The sequence below is a fragment of the Mirounga leonina genome, unplaced genomic scaffold, assembly GCF_011800145.1.
Source record: "Mirounga leonina isolate KUSES-001 unplaced genomic scaffold, KU_Mleo_1.0 Mir_154, whole genome shotgun sequence".
Classification (NCBI taxonomy): Eukaryota; Metazoa; Chordata; class Mammalia; order Carnivora; family Phocidae; genus Mirounga; species Mirounga leonina.
The window spans coordinates 1,143,872-1,170,995 of record NW_023270389.1 but is presented as its reverse complement, the minus strand read 5'-3'; the positions used below and the strand labels follow the sequence as shown (position 1 = coordinate 1,170,995).

Sequence of the window (27,124 nt, the reverse complement as noted above, 5' to 3'; positions counted from 1 at the left end):
CAGCCCATGGAGGCTACACTCTCTCCAAATTTAAGCTTAACCAGATTTAGCAAATGAAAATAGGGCATACCTAGTTAAATTTGAATTTAGATAAACAATGAGTACTTTTTCAGTATGAGTATGCCCTATGCAGTATTTGGGACATACTTACACTAAAGTATTCACGTCATCTGAAATGCACATTCCGCAGCGAGTTCTGTCGTCTGACAATTCTCGGCGGAGCCTCCCTGGTGAATTGGGACAGCTCTGCTCTCCCGCCCTTCAGGCCGCTGACACGTGCCTGACTTCCCCATCCAGGAAGCAGCACCCCTTTCACTTAGGATGAGTAACTCTGGCCACCGGTCGAGTTTCTGGGACGGAGGAGCTTTACACACCCGTCCTATGAACCCTCACGGTAACTTTACAAGGCTGGATTCGTGCCCTCGTGGGGACCCAGGGCGGTCCGTGCCCCCAGCGGCAGACGGTAGCCTCATGCTTCAGGCCCACCCCGCGCTGCTGCTCTGGGTGGGCAGTCTCTGGCTGGGCCCGGCTGACAGTGGCATTTGCCCACGTTTTGTTAAGGAGAGTGATGTTCTAAAGGAGTAGCATCAGGATTGGTTTGGGGACCGTGGAACTGAGTTCTGTTTCCTGGGTCCTAAACAACATGACAAAGATAGGAGCTTTGGGACAAGAGCAATAAAGTTTCTAAACTTCTAGAAGCTTCCAAAGTGCTGTTTGCTTTAATATGTGGGTACATCTCGCATAGCTGTTGGAAGCGTTGTGAAACCTGTCCCTGAGCAAAGTCCTCTCTGACGTGGCCTGGGGGAGGGCGTGGGACACATGGGTGTACAAGGCATGCAGCAGGGAGCTGGGGCCCGCCAGGACTTTGGTATTCTGAGGCTTCGAGTTTGGGAGTCACCTGAAGGAAGCTGTGGTCCTTTTTCTGGGGAGGACGCCGGGCACAGCTAAGCAGCGGTATCTGATACGTCATCTCTGTGGCTGTTGGTCACGCAGACACATGGGTCTGCGCCGGGGGGTGGGGGGTGGGTTTATGGCCACAAGTGGAAATGGAGCCCCTGCTCTAGTTTGGACCTCAGCTACGGGATGAGCCGTACTTCCTTGCTTGTGCTGGGAAGTTCGACAAATGCGCTGGGGTGGGCACACTGGTTTCCAGGGCGGAAGGGTGGCTAATGAGCAGGAAGGATCGAGCTGTGAATATACCTGAGCTGCGGGTGGGCCTCCAGCCCTGAGAGGCTGGCTGCCTCTTTTTTCTCAGCCCCCTTTTGTCTATTTTTACTCCCATCTGAATTTCTATGTGTTCTGGGGACTTGGTTTTAGAAGGAGGTGGGAGAGGGAGAGAGAACCAGCCTCTTCCTTCAGGAACTGAGGAGTGGGGGTCATCTCTGCCCCCAGAGGGGGCACTGAAGGGGCTTGGAAACCTTTCCAGGCTCGAAACCCTGTAAGGGGAAGAGCTGGGACTTGAAGTAGGTCTGTCCCGACTTCGACCCTCAGCTCTTTCCATGGTGACACTCAGACCCTGTCCTTCAAGAGACCTGGGGGAACGGGAGGGGCTAATCATATATATCTATTTCTCAAAACCACAGCACAATGAGTGTGAATGAGTGTAGTAATAGTGTGGCTTCCCCAGGATGAGAGGAGGGACCACATCACTAGAGAGGCTTAACACATTTGGGAGGTGGACCCCAGGGAGTGGGGTTCATCTTTGGGAGAGGAAACAGCTCTGAGGTGGGCACCTACAAGGTGAGTGCTGGCTTCTGCGGGTCCCAGGGTGAGCTCAGGCTTCAGAAGCGCAAGGCACATCCATGCTGGTTGTAGCCCAGGGTGCAAATGGGGAGGGCTTGGGAAAGGGCAGCCTAGGGCAGAGAAGCCTTCAGGTCTTTCCTGCACCCCTGCAAACCTCCCCCCAGAGGAGGCCTCACCCCTGCCCCGAGTCTGCGAGCTACTGAGAGATCACATCAAGCTCCCTGCTGTAAACCCATCTCTAAGCTGAGGACTCACGAATTTATGTCTCGCCTGTAGGGCTTACCGGTCCACCAGGATGCCTAACCAGCATCCTGCACGCCACATGGTCCAAATGCCCTCTTGATTTCTACCCTGAGCCTTCCCCACTGCCTCTCGCCTCGGAGGATGGCACTGCCTAATCGCCAAAACCCACACGAAACCACACAGGAGCCATCCTTGACCTCCTTTCTCTCACCTGCTGCCCAATCCTGGCAAATCTTGTCAGATCTCTCTTCCTGCAGGTTCTGAACCCGCCCCCAGCTTTGCCCTCCAGGCTCCTAGTCCCGCTCTCCCCCCTGGTCCTATTCCATACACAACATCCCAGAGAGAGACTTCTTTTTTTTTTTTTAAGATTTTATTTTTATTTTTTTAAGATTTTATGTATTTATTTGACAGAGAGAGAGACACACACAGTGAGAGAGGGAACACAAGCAGGAGGAGTGAGAGAGGGAGAAGCAGGTTCCCCACTGAGCAGGGAGCCCGATGTGGGACTCGATTCCAGGACCCTGGGATCATGACTTGAGCTGAAGGCAAATGCTTAACAACTGAGCCACCCAGGCGTCCCTAAGGTTTTATTTAAATAATCTCTACACCTAACGTGGGCCCCCCATATCAAGAGTCATGTGCTCCACCAACCGAGCCAACCAGGCCCCCCAGAGACTTTGAAATGTAGATTTTATCTGGGCTCCCCTGGCCAAACCCTCCAGTGGCCCCTAGTCACACTTACAGTGAAATTCAGGTGTTCACTGTGGTCTCCCCAGGCCTATGTTGTCTGGCCCTGGCTCCCTCTCCCAGGGGCTCAAACCACCTTTTCCCCTTCTCCCTACTCTCCAGCTGCGGGGGAGTTTGCACTCGAACTTCAGGCTGGAAAACTTTCTCCCAAGATAAAGACTTGGTTCATATGATGTCATCTCCATGGAGAGGTCTTTCTGAGGACTATCCCACACGTGCTTGCACAAGCCAGCTCACACACACTCCTGTTCCTCTTCATCCTCTTTCGTTGCTTTATTTTTTCTCATAGTATTTGTCACTACCTGACTTGTATGTGTGTTTGTATACATCCTTTTCTGTCTATTTTGTGTTTCTCCCAGTAGATTGTAAGCTTCATGGGGGCAGAGACTTTGTTCCCTAATGCAGAGAACAGTGCCAGGCATATGGTAGGATTTGAAAAAATAGGAAAGGCATGACTCTAGCCTCAGGAACACCAAGCAAAACAGGTGAAAGGAGCAATGGATAAAAATAACAATCTGCATGCTGAGTGGGGAGACCCGGCCCCTTCCCCACCCCCAGCCAGGACTGCATTTTCAGGAATGAGATTAGAGAGCTCTTTTCTAGAAAACGCCCCAGAGAATGGTCCCAGAGAAAGATGAGAAAGTTACTAGGTGTCCGTTTATTCCTTCCTCCCTCCCACAAATTTTATTGAGCATCTACTATGTGCCAAACTATATTCTAGGTGCTTGGACTCGTGTGTGAACCACACTGACATAGATCTTTGTCTCAAGGAGCCGATCTTCTGGGCGTGACCATAAACCGGCTCCTGCTCACAGTTACCCAACAGTTTTTGTACCTCATGCTGAAATACGAACGGAAGCCAAGGCCCAGCCAGCATCTGAGGGATGCTTCAGTGAGAAAGAGGCAGCAATCAAAGCACACAAAGAGAGACAAGGAAGCCATGAGAATGTAGGAATAATGTGGGAAGCAGAAGAACACCTAAGAGGGGAGCCCAGCTGGGCTCAGTCAGTAGAGCCTGTGACTCGATCTCGGGGTTGTGAGTTCAAGCCCCATGTTGGGCGTACAGCTTACTTAAAAAAATAAAAACAAACAAAAAGAAGAAAAACCTCAATTAAAAAATGATCGTTGGGGCACCTGGGTGGCTCAGTTTTAAGCATCTGCCTTCAGTTCAGGTCATGATCCCAGGGTCCTGGGATCGAGCCCCGCATCAGGCTCCCTGCTCAGCGGGGAGTCTGCTTCTCCCTCTGCCTCTGCCGCTCCCCCTGCTTGTGCTATGTCTCTGTCTCTCTGTCAAAGAAATAAGTAAAATCTTTAAAGAAATGATTTTTTTTTGAAGTTTATTTTTTTTTAGTAATCTGTATGCCACCGTGGGGCTTGAACTCACCACCCCAAGACCAAGAGTCACATGCTCTAACTGACTGAGCCAGCCAGGCACCCGAGTAACTGATATTTTTAGAAATAAGAGAGGATTTGTGAAATAATAAAATTATATTAAAAATAAATTAGAAACTTACTCAGAAATTAAATATAGGTTAGTAGAAACAATCAAGGGGTTAGGAAGTCTAGCGGTAGAAATCCCCAAGAAAGCAGATTATATAGACAAAACGTTGAGGAATAAGGGAGAAAAATATAAAAATGAGAGAAACCACTCAGACTGGGCATCCCAACTGACAGGAGAAAGGGTGTGGAAGTTATCAAAGACATAGTATAAGACACCTTCTCAGACATTTTCCGAACGATTGATAAAAATTCACATTCATGCAAAGGCTCAAGAATCAGTTGCATCTCTGATTTCTCAGTAGCAACACTGGAAGCTAGGGGACCTCAAAATCCGGGGCAAAATGTTTTCCAGCCCCAAATGCTACCCCCAGCCACACAGTGAGAAAGAACAGGGCTAGGGTACGGAGCACGCCCACCAGTGACACAAACCATTTCCCTTCCACGCGCTGTGTCTCAGCAAGCTCCTGGGGGTGTGCTCCGTGAAATGGGAGGGTAAGGAGGAGGACTGAGACAGGCACCCAGGACCTGGCTCTCTCAGGAAAGGGAAAGGGCACTCACTCCCAGCCGGTCAACGAGGGGCTGCGCCACGGTGCAGCCGTGTACCGGGGTTAATGGCCGACCCACCTGACCGCAGGACAATGGGCTCCAGGAAGAGTGTCTCCAAGAAAAAGGCCCCATGGGGGCGCCTGGCTGGCTCAGCGGGCAGAGCCTGCGGCTCTTGGTCTCAGGGGTAGACATTACTTAAAAATAAAATCTTTTGAAAAAAGCACTGCCAAACTACTTGATGAGTTTGATCACATTGAGAGGAAGGGTCAAAGAGTTTAGGGATGAATTTGTAATCAGGAAAAGAAAATGAAAATAAAGAAAATAATCCGGGCAATATTTTATTTTATTTTTTAAAAATTTATTTATTTATTTATTTGGGAGAGAGTGTGCATGTGAGTGTGAGTAGGCGGGAGGGGCTGAGGGAGAGAATCTCAAGCAGACTCCCTGATGATGAGCGTGGAGCCCAGCGAGGGTGATGATGATGAGGAGGAGGAGGAGCGTGGAGCCCGGTGTAGGTGATGATGATGATGATGAACTCGGAGCCTGGTGCGGGGCTCCATCCCAGGACCCATGAGATCATGACCTGAGTGGAAAACCAAGAGTTGGACGCTTAACCAAGTGAGCCACCCAGGTGCTCCAATCCGGGCAATATTTTAAATTTAAGTCCATCTTTGAATAGGTAATACATTCACATGGTTGAAAAATCAGAATGATATAAAAGGCAAAATAACTGATTCTGTGCGCCCTGTCTCCTCCCCAAACAGGCAACCATTTTTTGCCAGTTTCTCATGGATACTTCCTGTGTGTGTGTGTATGTGTATATATATATTTAATTGTGGTCCCAAACACCTAACATGAAATTGCCATTGCAGCCATTTTCAGGTGCACAGGTCAGTATTGTTGACTATCTTCACATTGCTGTGTTCCAAAGATTTAATAAGGTACAAATACATATGTATATGCTATCTTCTCTGTCTTGCTTTCCTTCCTTCCTTTTTTTTTTTAACTAATCTCTCTACCCATCGTGGGGCTCGAACGCACGGCCCCAGGATCAAGAGTCGCTCACTGTTCCTACTGAGCCAGCCAGGGGCCCCTTTCCTTGCGTCCTGCACCTTGCTGTGTCCACCTGACAATGGACCCTGGAGGTCTTTCCACGGAGGCTGCGCTTTCCTTCGTCTGGTGGCCTCGTGTTTCGCCGCAAGGACGCAAGGCGGCCTGTTGACCAGCCGCCCAGGGGAAGACCCCGGCTTTCTCCAGCGCGCCCGCCGCTGTCCGCAGACGCCACAGGGCCTCACCGCGCCCGTGCGTCCTCGTGGCGGGGGACGCAGCGGCGCGACAGACTGTATTGTAAACGTCTGGATTTTCGCCAAGCGGATAAACGAGAAACGCCATCTCGATGTAGTTCTAATTTCCATTTCTCTTATGTGTGAGATTGAGCATCTTTTTAAAAATTTAAGAGCCATTTGCATTTCTTTTCTGTGAAGTGTTCATTTTTTAATTTTTATTTTTAAAAATATTTTATTTATTTATTTGACAGAGACACAGGGAGAGAGGGGACACAAGCAGGGGGAGTGGGAGAGGGAGAAGCAGGCTTCCCGCCGAGCAGGGAGCCCGACATGGGGCTCGATCCCAGGACCCCAGGATCATGACCTGAGCTGAAGGCAGACGCCCAACGACTGAGCCACCCAGGCGCCCTCTGTGAAATGTTTGTGTTCTTTGGCCGTTTCTTTATTGGGTTGTTGGTCTTTCCAGATAATTATTAACTACAATGGAAATGGAAAAGTGAAGAAATAGAATGGATCATAGCATACAACATGGCTCAATTATGAATAAATGTCACAGTTTCATAACGATTTAATGCTAAATATTGATTGAACCAAAATTTTGGATTCAAATATGTTGGGAAGGCAGAGGCTAAGGGGGTGTGTGTTCATGCGCTGAGGCCTAGGGCACAGAGAACTAAATCCTCACCTTCCCTGAGAGGAAGTCAATCTATTTCTCTTGGGAGTCTAAAATTAGAAAAAGAAAAGAAAAGAATAGAAACAGCAGCAGTACCAGCTAAAATAAGATCATTTAGAAATACGAAGGTAAACATCAGAGGACACGACCAGAAGTTTGGGGGGGCTGCCTCTGGGAACCGCGGAGGGGCACAGCAGCAGCTCTCACTGTCCCATTGCAGCTGGGCCGCAGGGGCGCAGGGGTGTCCGAGCACAGACCGGGTCCAGCCACTCCCACTGACAAAATCCAAAGGCAGAGGGCCGAGCGGCGGCGACGCCAGAAAGGAGTTTGTTTTGGTGAGGCCAGCACCAGGAAAACAGTGACGGGTGAGTCAAAGACTGTCTCCAAATCACTGTAATACTTCTAGGTAGATACAAGGAAAATGTGGGGCAAAGGTTGGGGGGTACATGCAGGTGGGCAGGAAAGGTCAAGTCGATCCCTGTTTTGGGGTCAATCACATGGCATCAGGGGAGTCCTTTCTGCGTGAGGGTGGTTCGGGTCCCCATCAGGGATGCTCTGCCCGCTGGTCTTTCACCTGAGTTAAGAGAGAAGCTGGAAAGAAGAAGGTAGTCAGTGAGAAAGTATAGACTGAGGTCAGAATGAAGGCGGTTGACGTTCTCTCCACCATTCGGCCTTTTAAACTATGTAAGGTATTACTGTGATAAGATTAATTATATACAATTAAAAGAGGTGGCATATACGTGGTCACATAAAGCTCCTGTTTTTCCATAGAGGGATAGTCCAGACAGACTTGGGTGTTTGTGCTAATTTGTTGTGCCAAGAAAGGGTTAAGAGACTGAAGAAGACCCAGCAGGTCTTTTTGTCTTCTTTTTTCTTTTTCCTTTCTTTCTTTTTTACAGTAGGTTCCACATCCAACGTGGGGCTTGAGCTCAGGACCCTGAGGTTAAGAGTAGCGGGCTCCGGAGACTGAGCCAGCCAGGCGCCCCCTGATGGTTTAATCCAGCAGGTCTTTTTGAAAGACAAAGTCCTATTTGGAGGAAGGTCTCTTCTGAAATCATCCGTGGACTCTGATTCTGGCCATACTGGAGAAACAGGGACGACCCTCCCTCTACCCTCTTGCACTAAACAACTGAAAACCCAGACAGACTGTAAGAAGCAGTGATGTTCAGACGTTGGACAAGAGGCGGAGCTGGACAGTGATCCCGGAGAGAGAAGAAATAAATGAAGTGGGCCCTAAAATTGCCCACACTTACTGCTAGAGAGAATTTGCAGGCTGGCTGAGCCCAGGGACCTCCCAGCTGGAGGAGAGGGAGTGGAGGTCCTGGGGGTCAAGGTGGGCAGTGTGCAGCCAGAGCCCTGGAAAGGGGCAAGCTGCCCAGAGAGGGCTCTGGGGGTCTGCAGAGGGACCTCCCCAGGGCCCCAGCCGCTGCTGGGAAGTGCTTGCAAGTAGGGGAAGAACCAGAGGCAAGAAGGGGACAATCTTCAGCTCAGACAGGGCCAGAAATACTTTGTGTTCCCATCAGCCAGAGTGGAAAGACCCCTTTGAAATAGCTGTTATTGGGTAGCTGTAGTCAGTGAAGCGTCTGCCTTGGGCTCAGGTCATGATCCCAGGGTCCTGGGATGGAGTCCCACGTCGGGTTCCCTGCTCAGTGGGGAGCCTGCTTCTCCCTCTGCCCCTCCCCAGCCCTTGTGTTCTCTCTCCCTCTCTCTCTCAGATAAATAAATAAATAAAATCTTAAAAAATAAATAAAATACAGGTGCCTGGGTGGCTCAGCCATTAGGCATCTGCCTTCTGCTCAGGTCATGATCCCAGGGTCCTGGGATTGAGCCCCGCATCGGTCTCCCTGCTCTGCAGGAAGCCTGCTTCTCCCTCTCCCGCTCCCCCTGCTTGTGTTCCCTCTCTCACTGTGCCTCTCTCTGCCAAATAAATAAATAAAATCTTAAAAATAAATAAATAAATAAATAAATAAATAAATAAATAAATAAATAAATAAAATAGCTATTATTGAGGCACCTGTGTGGCTCAGTATGTTGGGCATCTGTCTTAGGCCCAGGGTCCTGGGATTGAGCCCCGCATCAGGCTTCCCACTCAGTGGAGAGTCTGCTTCTCCCTCTGCCTGCTGCTTCCCCTGTTTGTGCTCTCTCTTATTTTGTCAAATAAATAAATAAATCTTAAAAAAATTTTTTTAAATAAAATAGCTATTATTAAGTATATTCTATATGTTCAAGAAGATAAAGAAACACATGGGCATGATAAGGATAGATGTGCAACAAGATGAGACCCCAACTGAACTTCTGGAGATGAGCACTACAAGGTCTGAGATGGAAAGTGTACTGGATGGAATTAAAAGCTGATTAGACACTGCAGAGAAAAGACTGGTGAACTTGAAGACTTAGCAATAGAAACTATCTAAAATGAAACACAGGAAAAGCCAAGAACAAGAAGGAGGAGAAAAAGCAGGGAGAGGGGAAGGGAGGAAGGGGAGGAGGAAGAGGGAGAAGGAGAAGAAAAAATCAGTGAGCTGTGGAATATCTGTTTGGAGACCCAGAAATATGGGGAGAGGGCTGACAGGAAAATATTTGAAGAAGTAATGGCCAAAAGATTTTCCAATTTTGATGAAAACTATAAACTCATATATCCAAGAAGCCCCACAGATCTTAAGCATGAGAAACATGAAGAAAACCACATGAAGACACATCATAATCTGCCTTAGGCACTGCTGAGCAGCAGTGATAAGGAGAGAATCTTAGGAGGAGCCGGAAGGAAACAACATATTATATAAAGAGGAAAAGGAGAAGTAGACCTCTCATCAGAAACAATGAAAACCCAGGGGCACCTGGCTGGCTCAGCGGATGGAGGCTGAGACCCTTGATCTTGGGGTCGTGAGTTCAAACCCCTCGTTGGGTGTAGAGATTAGTTATCTTTTTCTTTTAAGATTTTATTTATTTAAAAAAAAGATTTTATTTATTTATTTGACAGAGAGAGAGCACAAGCAGGGGGAGTGGGAAAAGCAGGCTCCCCGCTGAGCAGGGCTGGATGCGGGACTCGATCTCAGGACCCTGGGCCAAAGGCAGATGCCCAACAGTCTGAGCCATCCAGGTGCCCCTAGAGATTAGTTATAAATAAAATCTTTAAAAATAATAAAAATAAAACAAAAACAGCAGAAGCCAGAAGACAGTGGACCAGTGAATTTATAGCACTAAAAGATAAACACTGTCAACGTAGAATTCAGGGGAGATATCTTTCAAAATTGAAGATGAAGTAAAGATTTGTTCAGACATTCAAAATCTGGCCACCAGCAGGTCTGCACTATGAGAAAAAATTTAAGTCCTTCAAGCAGAAGAAAAATGATACCAGACGGAACTCTCCATCTATACAAAGGAACAAAGAGCACCAGAAATGGTAAATATGTGGCTAAATATAAAAGACTTTTTTCTTATCTTAAATAAGTGGCTCAGTTGGTTAAGTGTCTGACTTTTGGTTTCTGCTTAGGTTATGATCTCAGGGTCCTGAGACAGAGACCCGGGTGGGGTTGGGCTCCCTGCTCAGCCTTCCCTAGCTCATGCTCTCTCTCCCTCCCTACTTCTCTCTCTGTCAAATAAATACATAAATCTTAAAAAAAAAAAAAAAAAAAAAAAAAGAGGGGCCTGGCTGGCTCAGTCAGTGGAGCATGCAACTCTTGTCTTGGGGTGGTGAGTTTGAGCCCCACGTTGGCTGTGGAGCCTACTTAAAATAAAATTCTGGGACGCCTGTGTGGCCTCTGGCTCCTGGGATCCAGCCCCGCGTCGGGCTGCTTCTCCCTCTCCTTCTGCTGCTCCCCCTGCTTGTTCTATCTCTCTTTCAAATAAATAAATAAACTCTTTAAAATAAAACAAAATTCTCTTTAAGTGATAGCTGAGGGATTCAAGCAAAAATAACGTGTGTGGACTCATCCGATGTGTAGCAATCCGATGCGGGAAGGCTGGCGGGTGGGAAATAGAAGTAAAGTGCTTATACTAGAAGTTAAAGACGCGTTCTGTAATCCTAGAGGAACCACGACACAAGTTTTTAAAGTACAGCTTCATAAGCTAATAAAGGAGAGAAACTGGAGTCGCGGGCATGGCACCCGCAGACAGAGGGCTGGGGCTGGGCTCCCGCAGGGCCTGCAGGTGTTTGGGGCAGAATAGGTAGTCGCCAAGAGCTTCCTCTCCTGCCACCTTCTGGCAGCAAATCCAGCCTATTTTTTTTTTTTTTTTTTAAAGATTTTATTTATTTATTTGACAGAGAGAGACACAGCGAGAGAGGGAACACAAGCAGGGGGAGTGGGAGAGGGAGAAGCAGGCCTCCTGCGGAGCAGGGAGCCCGATGCGGGGCTCGATCCCAGGACCCTGGGACCATGACCTGAGCCGAAGGCAGATGCTCAACGACTGAGCCACCCAGGTGTGCCCCGAGAAATAAAATCTTTTTTTTTTTTTAATTTTATTTATTTATTTGCGAGAGAGAGAAGGAGAGACAGAGAGCATGAGAGGGAGGAGGGTCAGAGGGAGAAGCAGACTCCCTGCCGAGCAGGGAGCCCGATGCGGGACTCGATCCCGGGACTCCGGGATCATGACCTGAGCCGAAGGCAGTCGCCCAACCGACTGAGCCACCCAGGCGCCCTGAATCCAGCCTGTTTTTAACCCAAGTCTCTTAAGTGCTTTTGGCTGAAGCAGAACCTGCCGCTTCGGAGCCCCTGGGCGCCCACGGTCTCCCTGGCTTCCCCGCTCTCCCCAGCCCCGGAGGCCCCGACTGTTCGGACGCCCGCGTTTCCCAGCCGCCGGTGCCGGCGCGCAGGTGAGAGACCTCCCGCGGGCGCGCGCGCGCACACCCCGCCACGCGCGCCCGCGCACACGCGCACGCCTTGGGAGTGCTGCCCGCAGGCCTGTCCCGGGCCGCGAGGGCACCGCAGACTCGCGCTCGAGGAGGGTGCGCGCACGAAGGCGCCCTGCGCGGACCGTGCGCTCCGCGGCCAGTGGGCTGTGGTCTTTACGGTGGACGCAGCGGCCTCTGCGCTCGGTGCGCGCGCCCCTCCGCCGGCCTCTCCCCTCCCGGGCCCCGCAGCTCTCCCAAAGCCCTCCCTCACAGCCCTGCCCACAGGCCCAGCCAAGAGGCCCTTCCATTCTGGGTTGCACACCAGGGCTCAGCATCGTGCCCCAGTGAGCGAAGCAGCCCTCGGGAGTGAAGAATGCGCCCCAGGCCGGTTTTAGGGGCCTTCCTAGGGGTTCACTGAGCGCCCCTTTCCCACAGCCAGACCAGGCCCTCTGAGGCCGGGAAGGGCACCCAAACGGCAGGCCTCAGGACACAGAGGAGGACCATCTTCCATGCCCAGAGCTGGGCCTGGGGGGTGGGTCTGTGCCCAGAGCTGGGCCTGGGGGGTGGGTCTGTGCCCAGAGCTGGACTGGGGGGGTCTGTGCCCAGAGCTGGGCCTGGGGTGGGGGTGTGTCTGTGCCCAGAGCTGGGCCTGGGGGGGGGGGGGTCTGTGCCCAGAGCGGGCAGTGCTCATGCTCAGATGTGGCCCTTCATGGGATGAGGCAGGTTGTTCTCTCCCTGGGTCTCTCCCCCAGGCTCAGGGTCTGGTGTCTGTGTGTGAACGTGCACGCACGTGTGTAAGCACGTCTGCCATGTGACGACAGGGATCTCTCTGGTCCCAAGCTCGCCTCTCTTTCGTTGCTGTCACCTCCCTCACCAGCATACAATGGGGGTGTGAGGGGCGCTGGAGGTCCCTGGGAGGGGCTGTGGTGGGTGTCTGAGTCTGAGTCTCGCCCTGTGTGTGTGTGTGTGTGTGTACGTGCAAATCCTCAGGGCTCTAGGGGTTGTGTTTGTGTGTAGGTTTCCAGAGGGTGTGAACGCGGCATCACTCGCCCCCACAACCCCACCTCCTCCCTTCCCTGGTCTTCCCCAGACTCCAGATCTGTCCAGCGGGTTTGGCCCGTGCTCTGCCAGACGGTGTGTCTGGCCGGGACTGTCCCCCTTGGACGCCAGCCCTCAAGTGCATCCCCCTGTGCGACGCTGGACGTGCGTGTGGCTCGGGGTGCCCGTGTGTGGGCATCAGTGGGACGCCCCTGTGTGCGCCCCGAGGCCCGAGACGGTGTCCGTGCGGCTGTGAAGCGTGTCCAGCCCGCAGCCTGAGTGTGTGTCCCAGTGCGAAGGGGCGTGTGTCCGGCCGCCGGCTCGCGTGTGGGGGAGGGCACGGCCTCAGCCCGGGGGGGCCCCTTCCACTTCAGCTGTGTAAACAAAGCCCCTGCCTCCCTCTCCGAGGCCCCGCCCCCTCCCCAGAGCAGTGACTTTGATTGACTGTGTGGGTCCCAAGGTTGTGAAGTATATGAGCGGGTGTGGATTGAAGGGAGCAAAAGTGTGTGTGAGCGTGAGGGTGAGGCCCGAGCGTCCCCTGGCCAACACCAGCCCTCGGGAGCAGCTTGGGGGACCCCAGGCCACTTGAGCCTCGCTCCCTTCCTCCCTTTTATAGCCAGGGTTGGCGACAGTCCTGTAATTACCCCGAGCCAGACACCTGGGTGAAAGCCAGGAGCTTGGTGCTGACCCTCTGGGGGAGGGGCCAAGCCACAGGAAGCCAGACGTCCCCAGGGCCCCATCCCAGGCCAGTCATGGGTTTGGCCTGAGGTTGTTCTTGCTACGCCCCCTGGCCTGACCCCCGCGCCTCTGTACTGTTCCTGGGCCCGCGCCACACTCCCCAGTCTGTCCAGGGGCTGAGCTACCCAGCCTGTGTGTCCCTACCCCTTCCCGCCGGTGTCCCTCATGCCTAGCTCAGGTCCTTCATCCCCCAGCCCAGCCCATGTCACCTGTCCCAGCCGATTACTGCAGCCCAGCTCAGCCCCTGACCCCAGGTTTGCCACCTGAGCAGAACAGGGAGGGTGAGGGAGACCATGTGAGGCTTTGGGGCTGAGTAGCGCTGGCCGGACAGGAAGGTCCACCCCCAAGGCCTTAGCACCTAAAATGGGAGTGAAGGAGAGAAGGCCAAAGGGGGTAGGAGAAGCCCTGGGATGCAAGGTGGGCCAGGACCTCGCCCCTTCTGCCCCAGGCCAGAGCACAAGGGTAGGGCTGAGCCCAGAGCATCCCTCAGTGAAGCTCCCTGTGCCCCCCGGGGGCCAGCACCCACCCTTGCAGGTCCCCAACGCAGGGGACGAGCCCAGCCCGAATGGTGAACGGTCCTGCTCCTCTCCCCTCTCCACGGCTGGGTTAGGGTGACCCAGTGCCCAGGAGCAGGGGGCGTGGCCGCTCAGAGCCTCACTCCCCAAACCCAAATCTGTGTCTGCTCGTGCGTCTTGCTGTGTCCTGAGGAGCCCCTGGGACAACTCTAAATTCGCTCATGTGTGTTGCTATGGCCCGTCTTGAGGTCTTGCTGAGGCAGCCAGAGGGACACAGACAAGAGCCAAGGAGCCCCTGTCAGGGTGGACGAGCTGCCTGCCTGGGGCCCACACGGCCTTGGGGCTGCAGCTTTGGGGTGGAAGACAGCACAGCCTCTCCTGGGCAGACGGTAAGGGGTAAGGGCAGCCCGGGTGCCCAGGATGGCAGAGAGAGGAGGTGACTCAGCCTGCTTCCCTCCCCCCTCCCGCTGCGGTCCTGTTGTCTTTGCCGCACCCCCCCATACCCCTGAATGTCTCGCTCAGTCCAGATCCCACATTCTGTTCTGTGCTATCCTATCCTGCCCTGCCCTGTCTGATCCCTCAGCAGGTGTTGAGTCTGGACTGTGGGTCCCCTTCCATCCCACCTGCCCCCTCAGGCCCTGTCCCTGGTGTCACCTCACCATTGCCTTGGCCAGGACACCCTGGGCCGGGCCGACCTTGATGCCACTAAGCAGGGGCCCTGTGCCAGGCAGGCTCAGGGTCATCGGTGTCTATCCATCCACGTGTTGACCCCTCCCTCTCCCTTACAGGCTCTGGGAACTAGAAGCTTGTCTGAGGGGAGTTCCGCACAGGACCCCCTGGCTGAAGCCCCAGCTACAGGGGAAATGGTCCTTTCTCTTTAGCCACTGCTTGGGGTGGTTTAAGAGGTTTCACGTATCAGCCTTGGATCCCTGGGAAGTTGTCAGTCTCTCCTGGGGCCTGGCAGCACGGTGGCGGGGTGGAGGGGACGGGAGCTCAGGACACCCGAGTCCCAGTGCCTCTCTGCCTTGTCACCTGTCCGCATAGGCTGAGTCACTCGCCCTTCTGAGCTTTAGTTTTCCTGTCCTGTCCTTACTTATTTAAGTAATCTCTACACCCAACGTGGGGCTCAAACTCACGATCCTGAGATCAAGAGTTGCACGCTCCTCTGACTGAGCCAGACAGGCGCCCCTAGTTTTCCTGCCCTTAAGATGTGGGGTTCAGACTGGTACACCCAATCCGGATTGGAGGTCCTTTGATGTCTTTCTCTGTGGACTCCACGTGACTTTGGAGGAGTCTGGGGGAGAGGGGGCGGAAGGCGGTGGTAGGGGTTCCAATGGGCAGAGCGTGGCGACAGTCAGACCCACTCCGAATGCCAGCCTTGCCAGGCCCTGTCCCGTGTGCCAGGCCTCTGTGACCCTAATCCAGGGACGTGGCCTTTTAGACCCTCAGCCTTCCCATCTGTGCTTTGGGGATAGTGAGGCTTCCAGGGGCACGGTACTCCCAGCGCACGGAAAACACTGGGTGCCGTGCTGGGCATATAGTAGGTGCTCAGTAAGTGGAAGCTGGCTTGCTTGCTCTAGTTCCTGCCCCCAGGGCTTGGCCCTCCATCTGGCTGGCTGGATTTTTTTTTTTTTTTTAAGATTTTATTTATTGGGCACTGGGGTGTCTCAGTTAGTTAAGCATCTGCCTTTGGTTCAGGTCATGATCCCAGGGTTCTGGGGTGGAGTCCAGCAGGGCTCTCTGCTCAGCGGGGAGCCTGCTTCTCCCGCTCCCTATGCTGCTCCCCCTGCTTGTGCGCTCGCTCGCTCTCTCTCTCTGTCAAACAAATAAATAAAATCTTTACCAAAAAAAGATTTTATTTACTTGTGGGGGGAGAACATGAGCCTGGGGGAGGGGCAGAAGGAGAGGAGAAGCAAGCTCTCCGCTGAGCAGGGAGCCCTCCTGGACTCCACCCCAGGACCCCATGACCATGACCCCAGCCGAAGGCAGACGTCTAACCGGCTGAGCCACCCGGCGCCGCTGGGTTGCTGGACTGTGAGCCTACCAAGCGCCCCCTCACAGCATGCCCTCCCCTGTCCCGTGTGGCCCTGGGATGTGAGGGGCCTGCAGCTTAGGCCCACTGCTGTGACCCCTTCCAGGCCTTTCCTGCTCTCCCCAGTTGGGTACCAACTGTGTGTGCCTCCCCCTCCCAGCAGCCTCTTCCCTGTGTCTCCAGGCATGAGGGTACGGTTCCCTCCATGTTCCCACAGCCCCCTGGCATTTAACTGTGGAACACTTGGTTACACTGTCCTACCCGTGTGTGGGTGTTACTGATTCCTTTTCACCTATCAACGCATGCTAACATGAGCTTATGTGAGGGCAGAGACTGTGTCTTGGCATCCCCAGTACCCAGGCCAGAGCCTGGCACTCAGCAGGTGCTCAGGAAGTGTTGATGGAATCCTCGAATGATTGCAATGGATGAGCCTATCTTTTCAGTCTTGTCTCTGGGTGAGGAGCCCCGGCTGCCCTGGCTCTTTCCCCACTGCCTCCCACCCCATGTCTCCCTGTCTGCCACGGTCCAGCGGAAATTCCATTTCCCCTATTTTATGAGTACAGAGCGGGAAGAAGACCCAGTCCCTGCCGCAGGGGAGGGGCTCATTCTCAGGATGCGGCTGGCAGGAGCCACAGGGGCGAGGAGGGGCCCTCAGCCAGGACCCAGTCTGCGCACACAGAGAACCGGGGTGGGATGGAGTCCCAAAGCTGCATAGCTTGGCAGTAAGGACCCCCTCCCTGGCAGGTTTTGGCTCCTGTCATCACCTCCCCTCCCCCACAGCACCACGGGTACAAGCCTGACCTCACCCAGCCTGGTGGGGCCATGTGGCCCTTCCCCCTCCTCTGTCTGGCACGTTCTGCCCCCTCTTCTCTCCCGACAGATGCAGGGTGCTGGAGTTATGTGGGACCCCAGCGCCAGTGCACTCAGCCCTTGGGCCATAATGGTTTAAATGAATAAAATCACAAAGGATTATAAAGGAAACCAATTATATGGAAACACAGTTATCAAAACATTTACATTTTTTGGTGTAGTAATATATATGCTTCTTTATTAACACATTAAAAACAAGAACGGTATAACAACTCCGGTCCTTTCAAAGTAGTGATGAGAACAAATGGTGTTTTGAGAGAGCTTCAAAAACTATAATGCAGCCTGAAAGCATCTGTGATTTCTGTTGGTTACAAAAACCCAGGCCCTCTGCAAACTATTTTGGCTTGTTGCCCAAGTACATAAGAGAATGTTTAATTTCAGTTACAGGTGAGTGAAAACAAAGATGTGATTTTTTCCCCTATCTAGGTTCACAACGCCCCTGCAACCCAGAGACCCCAATCAAGACCCCGACTGCAGAGTGGAACAGGAAGGAAGGAGAAACCGTCCTGCGCTGGATGCTTCCCCTACCATTCCATCCTTACCCGGCCCTGAGAGACAGGTAGCCCGACTCAAGCTTCTGAGGAGAAACGTGAGCCTCGCAGAGGGTGAATGATTTGCCCAAAGGCAGTCAGGCCCAGCTCCAAGGCCCTGTGGCTCTCACCACACAGAGCTGCCTCCTCAAGGGAGACTGAGCCACAGAAGGTGCTCAGTTGACCCTCTGGCCCCAGAGTCGGCCCCCTGCCTGTGACATGTGGGTTTTAACCAGCATCCAGAAGGATTATGGCCCCTGAAATCACACACACTTAGTTATTTTTATGTCCAGTTTATTTTTTTAGACTAAGAGCAGAGTATGAAAGTCACAGCCAAAGCACTTGAAAAAGGCCCGGGAGGATGGGTGGGGCCACAGAGGGTGGGCAGGGCAAGGTCATGGGATTTGGGTCCCAGCTCAGGGCTGGAGGGGAGGGGGCATTGTTGTCTCATGGTCTCCAAAAGTGTCTGTGCGTTGCATAGGTCTTGTCTTCACGGAAGACACAAGAGGGGCCAGGGGGTCCCCCAGTGGGGGGGCCTAGCCTGGTGGGGAAGGGGTCTGAAGCTGGAAGGGGACATCAAGGAAGGTCAGGGAGTTAAGGAGGGGGAGAAAGTCTGTCCGTCTGTACATTATATATAGAGATATAGAGTCTGTACATGCCTGCTGGCACCCCAGTGCCCATCCCTTGTCACCCTTGTCCACTGCCCGCCCCCCCAGGGGTGTCTACTTGTAAACTTGGATTCAATCCAAACCGCAATCCTGGGAGCGGGAGTGGGAGGAGGAGGACGTGCTTATTGCTGTAAACAGGGGAGGGGGGGCCGTGGGCCACCCCCTCGCCCATCTAGTCCCCTCTCTGTGTTCCGCCCCTAGAAGAGAATGAGGGGGATGCCTCCCATGCTTGGATCTGCTCTCTCTGGGGCATATTTGTCTCCGGTGGTGACAACAGGGGAGGGTACCGGGGTCAGAGAAAGGTACCAGAGCCACAGGCCACCCGGGACCCGTGGCTGTCCCTGTGTCTGGTCCACTACAGTGCCCCACGAGGGGAGAGAGGGGGCAAAGGGCATGGGCACAGATGTATGGTGCAGACCCCGCTTCCAGCCACCGGAGCAGGGGTCCAGGCCCCACAGCTAGGCTTCTCTCGGAGAGACCAAAGTCTCCCTGCCCTTTCCCAGCCCCATGTCTCCCCGCCAAGGGAGCGGGTAGAGCTAGGAGGCCAAGAGCGTTGCGAGGAAGAAGGCGATGCCCACTGCCAGGGGCAGGCGTTCCCGCTTGGGGCTGGTCCCGCTGATGCTCTTCTCAAGCTTGGGCACCTGGGGATTCTCTCTCTCAAAGTCCTCTGTGGGCAGACGAACAGACAGCCTGGTGAGGGCGGGGCTGCGCGCGCGGGCGGGGCACGCGGCAGCGACAGCAGCAGTGCAGCCGGGACGTGAGCACCCACGGGGGCGGGGCGGGGTGGGTGGGGAGGAGGGGTCCGGGCCCCCGTAAGGCATGCAAGGTGAGCAGGCACCGGGGAGGGGGCTGCGGTTCCAGCAGTGGCCACCAGAGGGCGCTGCGCAGACTCACCCAGCACGTTGATCTTCACATGGGGGCCCATGGTGAACGGGGGGAGGGTGGGGGCCGGCTTCTCCCCGGAGTGCGATGCTGCGGGCCGGGGTGCGGGTGGGAGAGAGGAGGGGAGAGTCAGGGCCAGGATCCCCCCACCGCTACAGCTGGGGAGCGAGTCCCCGCTCCGGGCCCCCCCCGCCCCCGGGAGCCAGGGGAGCCCCGAAGCGGGGAGCCGAGGACGCGGTCGCGGCCGGGCGCCGACGGCACTCACTGGGGGCGCAGCAGACGAACACCTTCATCCTCAGACACTTCCAGTGCGGGCTGTGGGTGGGCGCGGCTGGGGACGAGACGGGGCCTGAGCTGCGTTCTCGCGCGTCACGCCCCTCCGCGCCGCCCCCCGCCCCGCGGCCGCGGCTTCCCGGCTCCCCGGCCCCGGCCCCGGGTCACCGCGGCTCCGCCGTCAGCCCGAGAAGCCCCTTTGGTCCCAGCCCTCAAGAAACCCCGAGCCCTGAGGTCTCAGTTCCGGAACGCTGCTCGCGGGAGCGGTGCCCCTGCGACCCAAACCGCGGACTGTCACTAAACCTCTCTCAGACTCAGACGCCGCCCGAGCCGAAGCCCTAAGGCCGCCAGGCCCCACGTGGCATCCCGGGCCGTCGAGCCCAGCGACGCGGACCACGTGGCCGCCACGTGGGCGCGCCCCAGCCCCTGCGGACCCCACCCCTGGCCGGCACTCTGACCCTCGCTTTCAGGCTCACCCCCCACCCCCCATCACGGGCCCTGCGGACCCCATCCCCTGGCTCTCACTCACTTTCCCCGGCCCCGCCTCCCACCCCGGGACCCCAGCCCGGGGCCCCGCCCCCCGGCCTTCTCCCAGGTACGCTCTTTAGGCCCCGCCCCGGCCCCTCGGGGCCCCGCCCCCGTCACTCACCCCGCCCGGCCCCGCCCCCCGGCCGTCTCCCAGGTACGCTCTTTAGGCCCCGCCCCGGCCCCTCGGGGCCCCGCCCCCGTCACTCACCCCGCCCGGCCCCGCCCCCGGCCGTCTCCCAGGTACGCTCTTTAGGCCCCGCCCCGGCCCCTCGGGGCCCCGCCCCCGTCACTCACCCCGCCCGGCCCCGCCCGGCCCCGCCCCCCGGCCGTCACTCACAGATGTAGTAGTACTCGTGGCCGGCGTGGAACTCGTAGCCCAGCGAGAAGGCGCTGTAGCGCTGGAACTTCTCCGAGAACTTGATGGGGCTGTGCGGGGCGTGCGGGCGGTTGCACTCCCAGCGCTTGAAGCCTTGGCTGGCGTTGCAGGTGCGGTAGCCGGCGCGGCTCACCATGTACAGCACGTACTGCTCCGCCCCGCCCCCGGGGCCCGGCCCCGCCCCGGGGCCCACCCCCGAGCTGTTGTAGTGGGGGCAGTAAATATCCAGATAATCGTTCACATTCACCTGCACCGTGTAGCCCTCTCGCCGCAGGCTGCGGGGGAGAGGAAGCGGGTCAGAGAGAAGAAGCCCCACGCCAGCCCTCTTCCCACGTCGCCGCTCCGCAGACCTTCCCTAGGGTCTTCGGAGCTGCCTCTCCTCTCGGTCCCTGTCCCTGTCCCCAGGGCCCTAGCGCCACCAGTCCCGCGCTCGCCCTCCACGCCCACGCCTTGTGCGGTCCTCCTCCTGGCGGCCACCGGAGGGCAGCAAAGGCGCAGGGAAGCCCGGCCTCCCTCCGAAGGCGAAGAGGCGGGGGAGAAGGGAACGTACGCTCTGGTTACCACAGAAACGGCGCAGGCCCCAGCGACTCCCAGACCCAGGCCCGGATTTCCTCCGTCCATCCCCCACAATTCCCCACCGGGAGGAGTGGTAGGGGATGGGAGGGGAGGGGGAGAGTGGGAGGGAGCCCTTCCCAGAGATGCGCACCCCGCATCCCCTCCCCCGGCATGCTTTCCTGCTGCTGCCAGTCCACCCCAAGGCCAGTCAGCCAGGACCTGAGCTCACGGACGCACGTCTGGAGGCTTCGTGCATGTGCACGCACAAGTTCCGTGGCGCACACACAAATATGTCCACCGTCCACTCAGGCGGCGTGCCAGGATGGGCTGACCCCAGCCGCCTCGAGCTCTCTCCCTGCCCCCTCCACCCCCGTGACCCGCCCCCCAGACACACACCCACACACACACCCACACACCCAGGCACATGCCCTCTCTGCACTACTACTGGCAATGAAGGTCCCCAATAATGTGAGACAACAAATCGGGAAGCTAAGGGGCTCAACACCAAAGCTCCACGGGGTATCATGCCAACCAGCCAAAACTTCCATCTCTATACATTCTGCTCCTCAACCTGGCACCACTGCGCCCTTAATGGCGCGAGGCAGAGTAGTGGGCGTAGTGCCCAGACAAGATGGCTGTGCCTCGTACTTCCTTGGTCCTTGTAGGGCACACAGAAGCGGGCACTGGGTCCCTTGTAATCCCCACCTGCCTTGCCAGTCGTCATCAAAGTGTTGGTCTTAATGCCCTCGATGGTGGTGCGGAGTGGTGCGGGGATGGGAAAAACATCTGAATGGAGAAAGAAACTCAGAGAAGTAGGAAAGAGTTTCCCCCAATTTCTTTAGGGTAGGAATGCACACGTCCTGACAGGGAAAGAACATGGTGGACACAGAAGGCCTGGGGTACTTAGCAGCATGTCAAACCACTGGGGTCCCTAGTCCCTGGGAACTCCCTGGAGGGAGGGACTGGCTCCCTATGTCACCAAGCACTTCCCAGTGCCACAAATAGTAATTAGATCCATTAGGGAAACATGCTTGGAGGCCTCTGAATTGGGTGGAGCCTTGAGGGTCCCTCCCCACCTTAGCCTACTTGCCTGGCCTGGCCTGTACTGCCCCCTCCCCAAGCACTCCCTTCCAAGCCCAGCAGTAGGCAGAGGTGAGAGCTGGTGCCTGGGCACCTCAGTGGGAATGGGCACAGCCTTCTTGAGTCATCCGGAATGCCACCAGTCCCACTTGGTTCCCACGGGAGTGATGGGTCACTTAGGCCCCTCCCTGGCCCTGGCACTCAGGTGGGCAGGAGTCTCGGCCTGGGGCACTGGGAGCAGGAAAACGGGTTAGACCAGGCCTGGCTCCTGGCGCCACCTGGGTTTGCCTCTCCATCCCCAAGTGGCTTGCCTCTCGATCCCCAACTTCCAAGTCTACTGTTCCTTCCCCACAGGCTTTGAGGAGGGGGCCACCAGGGCTAGGGGGCCAGGCCTAAAGCCACTGCACAGCCACCCTGGGGCCTCCGTCCTTGAGCCTCACCTAGGTTTCCAGCCCTGCTCTGAAGTGGCCTCTTGCTGGGGCACTGCCCAGATTCCTCTACAACACAGCCCATTCCAGCAAGCAGTAAGCCATGGCCAGAGCTATTGGGACAGGTGACCTCAGTTTCCTCAACAGGGCGGGGCCTAGCCTTACAGAAAGGCAGCTGGGTGAGCACCTGGAAGAGAAGCCATCTTTTACCTCTCCCTGGGCTGGGTGGCAGGAAGAGCCCCTGAAATGCCCCCCAAGCTGGGCATGTGGGAGGCACAGCGGCTTGTATCTGGTGGGCAGGGGGCTGGGTGCCAGAGTCCCCAGTCAAAAGTCCCGGGAGACCTGAGTGAGGTGTCTGCTTGGCTTGGGCGCTGTAATTGAATCTGTCATCCTCCCCGCCCTGGCAGAGGAGAGGAAGGTGCCACTAGGCCCAGCAAAGCTCCACAGCTGACTCCTCCTCTAGGGCCCCAGCTCCCCATCCCTGGGGGGGAGGGGGGACCCGGGGGCCTGGGGTGTGCCTGCCCCTTCAAACAGGTCTCTATTCTTCCTGCCTTCATCCCGTACTGGCCTCCACCTCTCTCGCAGAAAGGCCAGTGTTCACACACCCCACCTGGAGGGGTGCCCCCTCACCCCGTTATTTCGTCTCTCCCGGCTCTCACCGCCTCCGGGGCGCATTCCGACCCTTCCCTGTCACTCCTTCAGTGCCCCGCCTGCTCGAGCCTGCTGGGGTGGGCGGCGGGAGAGCAGGGAAGGAGCAAACCTCTCCCCGCGGGGCAATTAGGGGCAGGTAAACAGGGTGTCTAACAAGACCAGGGAGTAGGGAAGGCATCCCAAGGGGCGCTGAACTTGTTTAATCCCTGCCCCCACCCCTAGAAGCCGGGATGCAGAGCTAAAGAAGTGGAGGAGGGATGGCAAGACACCGACCCGGGCTCTCCTCCCCTCTAGCGCGCGGCCCCGAGGCGGCGCGCCGCTCGCTCCAGCAGGCGAGGCTGGACCACGTGCGCGCGGCGTGGGGTCCGCGCGCCCGGCTGGGGGTGGGTGGGTGGCGGGAACGTTCGCGGGGCGGCGCGTGCACGCTGACACCCCCGCACCCCTCGGGGCGCTCTCGGCGCCCCGCCCCGCCACGTCTCGCCATCCCCGGCCCGGGGCCGGGCTTCTCCGGCCGGCGTCGGGTGGGGGAGAGGCAGCGCGCCCCACATCCCCGCCCCCCTCCCTGCGACAGCGGCGGGCGGCGGCGAAGGTTTATTGATCTGCAGCGGCGGCGAAGAGCGAGAGACCCGCCGAAAGCGAGACACACAAACGGAGTGAGAGGAGACGCGCGCAGCGAGAGGGGAGACTAACAGACCCGGGTCCCCGAGAGGGGACAGGGCGAGACCCAGCGAAAGAGAGGGGCCCAGAATCGGAGAGAAAGAGGACCAGGATGGGAACGGAGGGAGGCTTGGAGAAAGGGAGAGACGTGGGGGCCGATCGGGGAGGCCCCCAGACAGCAGAGACTGAGACGGCTCTCAGGGGCGGGCAAGGGGGTACGGGGCAGAGGCTCGGGGGCAGGGAGAATACGAGCAGAGGGAAAGACCAACAGGGACGTAGTACAGCCTCAATAAATATTTGTTGAATGAACGTGTGAATGAAAGAGAGATCAGCAACAGAAACATTTCAGGGAGAGAGAGGTAGGGAGACGGCTAGAGAAAGATGTTCCCCAGGCTTCTTGAGTTAGGGGCGAATAACAACGCCTTGCTCCGTTCTGTAAAGCAAGGAAGCGCGGGGCCAGGGGGCATACATGTGGCCATCAGCCGGTCCTCCCACCCCCACCCCAAATTCAATTCCGGGCTCAGGGGACCCCTCGACCTCACATTCTCCTTCTTCCCTCCAGTATAGTACCCTCCATCCCTAGTTTCTGGGCCAGGTTGGGAACTGGTCTCTCCAATTACAGCGGATCAAACGGAGGGCCTGAGCGGGTGGACGAGGGGCGAGATCACGACCGCTGTGCAGGGCACTGCCCCCAGGACTGTCAAAGGAGGCCTCTGCACGTGTCCTACAGCACCCTCCCACGTGACCCCAGGAGGCGGGGTCGCAAGACCCTCTCCACGTGACCCCAAGGGGCAGAGACCCTCAGCACGTGACGGGGGGTGGGAGCCCGGCGCCCAGCTCACGTGACCGGGGGGAGGGGGGCGCGGGAGCCCGTGGCTCGGCCCGGCCCCGCCCCCAGCTCCCTGGCCCTCTCCACTCCCGGCTCCGGAGCACGTCGCTCTCACGATTTATGGGGCCGCGGCTGCCGCAGTGAGGGAGCCGGGGAGCCCGGGCGCAGCGGCAACAAAGGCCGAGGAAGCGAGGTGGGGGCGGCGGCGTCCTCCCAGCCGGGTGCGCGCCCCCTCCCACCTCTGCCGGTCCAGACCTGCGGGGGAGCGGGGAAGACTGAAAGGAGGCTCCCGGAACCGGGCTCCCCCACCCTCTCCCAGGGCTTTCACCTGAGCCCAGGTGTATGCGGGGGAGGGGAACCTGATCAACAACATTCCCCCCCACACCCGGCCGTTCCCGCATACCCCTGGCTCCGGCTTACCCTAAGAACGCGGGGGTGCCCCGAGGGTGGTGGGAACCCGGGGCCCCTCACCTGCGTACTCTCCACTCCCCGCCAGACTCTAGTGGGGCGGGGGGAGGCGGACGTGTGAGTCTGGGGGAGGGGGACGAGCTAGATAGAACGGGGAGTCAGCCTCCAGCACCCCCCGGAGTTCTTCGAGTCCCGCTCCGGGGGGGAGGGGCCTCATCCCCACCCCCGAGGTTTCCATGGGAAGCGAGAGGGGGGCGTCGTTGGCTCATCCCCACCCCCAGTCTGACACTCCGGGCGCGAGCAGGGAGAGAGGGGGAGGCGCGGAGCCCCAAACAACAAAGAGCGGAGCGGCGAACGGCAGCCCCTCCCCCGGGAGGTTGGGGGTCGCGGCCGCCCGGCCCTCCCGGTCCCCTCCCCTGGGGCCTCGCCAGTTGCTCCCGAGTCGCCCCCCGGGGTGGGGAGCCCGAGGCGGTGCCGCCGCCGCCGCCTAGGCTGGTGTGACAGTGACCCCCGCGTCCCTAGGGATGCCCCCAACACACAGACACACACGGAGGCACGGCGGGGAGGAGGAGACAAGGGCAGGGAGGACTGAGCAGATTGGGGACCTGGGCCCGCAGCCGGCACCCAGCCGCCGCGCCACACACCCCGGGAAACCACACGGCCGCCCTGACACCCACCCAGACCGCGGCGGCGCCGGCAGCCACCCCAGCCCAGACGCGGCCGGCCACGCGGGCAGCGACCGCAGCCCCCTCCCCGCCCCGCCGCCCGCTCCCACCCCAGACGATCGCCGACGCAGACGCACAAATCACACACTCAGACACACGCACGCTGACAGCCGCGCACGCCTGCTCACACTTGGAGTCACACGCCGTCCCCAGGCCGGGCGTGAGTGCGCGCGTGTGACATGCCGACACCTGCGGGCCTCTCTCTCTTTCACCGGTACCCCCCGTTTCCATCCCCGCCGAGCAGCACCTCCAGGACCCCCGCCTCGGCGACCCAGCCCAGCTCACCCCCGCCTGGCTTTTCCCCACAACCGGGGCAACGCATTCGGCTTCGTTCTGAGGCGGTGCTGGGCCGGACTCCCTGCCTCAGCGCTGGACCCCACTTTTGAAAGCAGGAGTCCTAGACAGAACCCCTCGAAAGCCTCGCCGCTGAAAACAGGTCATCCCTGCCCCCCCCCCCGTGCGACGGCCCAGCATGGCTGAAGGGGGCGAAGATGGGGGACTGTGCGATGGGGGCACGCTACTCCAGTGCGGAGAGAAGAAAGGTGGGGTGCCGCGTCCCCGAGCAGCCTCCTCCGCACGGCCCAAGTCCTCGACCCTAGACCTCAACAGCCTCTTTCAGACGCCCCCCCGCGAGTTTCGCAGACGCCCACGGAGTGTGTCCCCCTCTCCCTCGTTCCCAGCCCCCGGCCGTGCCTCCCAGGACCCCCACCCCGGGGCCCCCGGGACTTCCCGGGCCCACCGGCTCCCCCTCTCGCAGACGCGGGACGCACTGGGCTCCCTGGGCCCCCGACTCACTGCTGGTTGGAGCTGTTCCAGTACACCGCATGCCGGTTTCCCAGCGCCCCCCCGGGCCCCTGGGCCAGCAGCGGCAGCAGCGGCACGGGCACGAGCAGCAGCAGCAGCAGCAGCGGAGCCGCGGCCATACCCGGAGCCGCCGCCGCCGCCGCCCCCGACTGAGCCCCGCGCGCCCGGCTTCTCGCCTCCCAGCTCCCTGCCGCCGCCGCCGCCGCCGCCGCCGCCGCCGGCCCCTAGGCCTTAGGCCCCGCCCCCAGCCCTTCCCCCCGCCCTCCGGGCGCGCCCCCGAAGCCCCGCCCCGGGCGCGCTCCCGCCTGGCCCCGCCCCGCTCGGCCCGGAGCGCGCGGCCCTCGGGAGGTGGGGACCGTGCTGTCCCCTCGGGAACAACCGGCGCGCGCCTCCTCTCCCCCTCCTAGGTTTACTTTTTGCTTCCGCGGGTCCCGGGCCTTCTGCCGCCCAGTCTCGAGTTCCCTGGAGACGGATTAGGGAGGCCCAGACCGGGGTCTCGACCTCCTGTGAGCACATCCCTCCCTGGGATGGGGTGAGGAGGATTTGAAAAGGAGCTGGGGGTCCAGGACCGCTTCATAGTAGAACTAGGCAACACCCCCCTTCCTTCTGAGCAGTCTGCCCTCCGCTCCCTCCATGGTCCTCTTCCCGTGTGAATAAGGGGGCCGGGGGCTGCAGGGTGGAGAAGCCTCAGTGCGCACCAAGGACCTGACCGCTCCTGACCCAAAGCCCCCACCAGAGGAGCATGAGGCTTGTTTTTCTTGGAGGAGAGGGAGAGGAGCTCGCCCTGAGAATGTCCATACTGGGTGTGCAGGAGAGTCAGCTAGAGAACCTACAGAGGATCCCTCACTCACGCTCAAGCAGGGCCCGCCCAGTGCAGCCAGCGGGGTCCCCCAGCTTGGTCGCTGCTGGGCGCACTGACGGGAAGGCAGATCCTGGGCTCCAGCTCTCACTGACATTGTCCCCACAGT

The 27,124-nt window shown here is 57.9% G+C and overlaps 1 protein-coding gene across 1 annotated transcript; it reads right to left on the bottom strand.

Moving 5' to 3' along the window:
• Positions 1-17,630: 17,630 nt before the first annotated feature.
• On the bottom strand, positions 17,631-26,275 carry EFNA3 (ephrin A3). Its single transcript, XM_035009470.1, has 5 exons — positions 26,148-26,275; positions 19,981-20,294; positions 19,108-19,173; positions 18,855-18,932; positions 17,631-18,627 (listed from the first exon to the last, which is right to left on the bottom strand). The coding sequence occupies exons 1-5, from the start codon at positions 26,273-26,275 to the stop codon at positions 18,497-18,499; spliced, it is 717 nt and encodes a 238-aa protein (XP_034865361.1). The 3' UTR covers positions 17,631-18,496.
• Positions 26,276-27,124: the final 849 nt, after the last annotated feature.

Bases quoted from the DNA above. Each gene is read 5' to 3' on its own strand.
- EFNA3 (XM_035009470.1), bottom strand. From the start codon at position 26,275: ATGGCCGCGGCTCCGCTGCTGCTGCTGCTGCTGCTCGTGCCCGTGCCG. The intron at 20,295-26,147 runs GTGAGTCGGGGG...TCTCCCCCGCAG, and splicing joins TGGAACAGCTCCAACCAGCA to CCTGCGGCGAGAGGGCTACA. The intron at 18,628-18,854 runs GTGAGTCTGCGC...GTCTGCCCACAG, and splicing joins TGTGAAGATCAACGTGCTGG to AGGACTTTGAGAGAGAGAAT.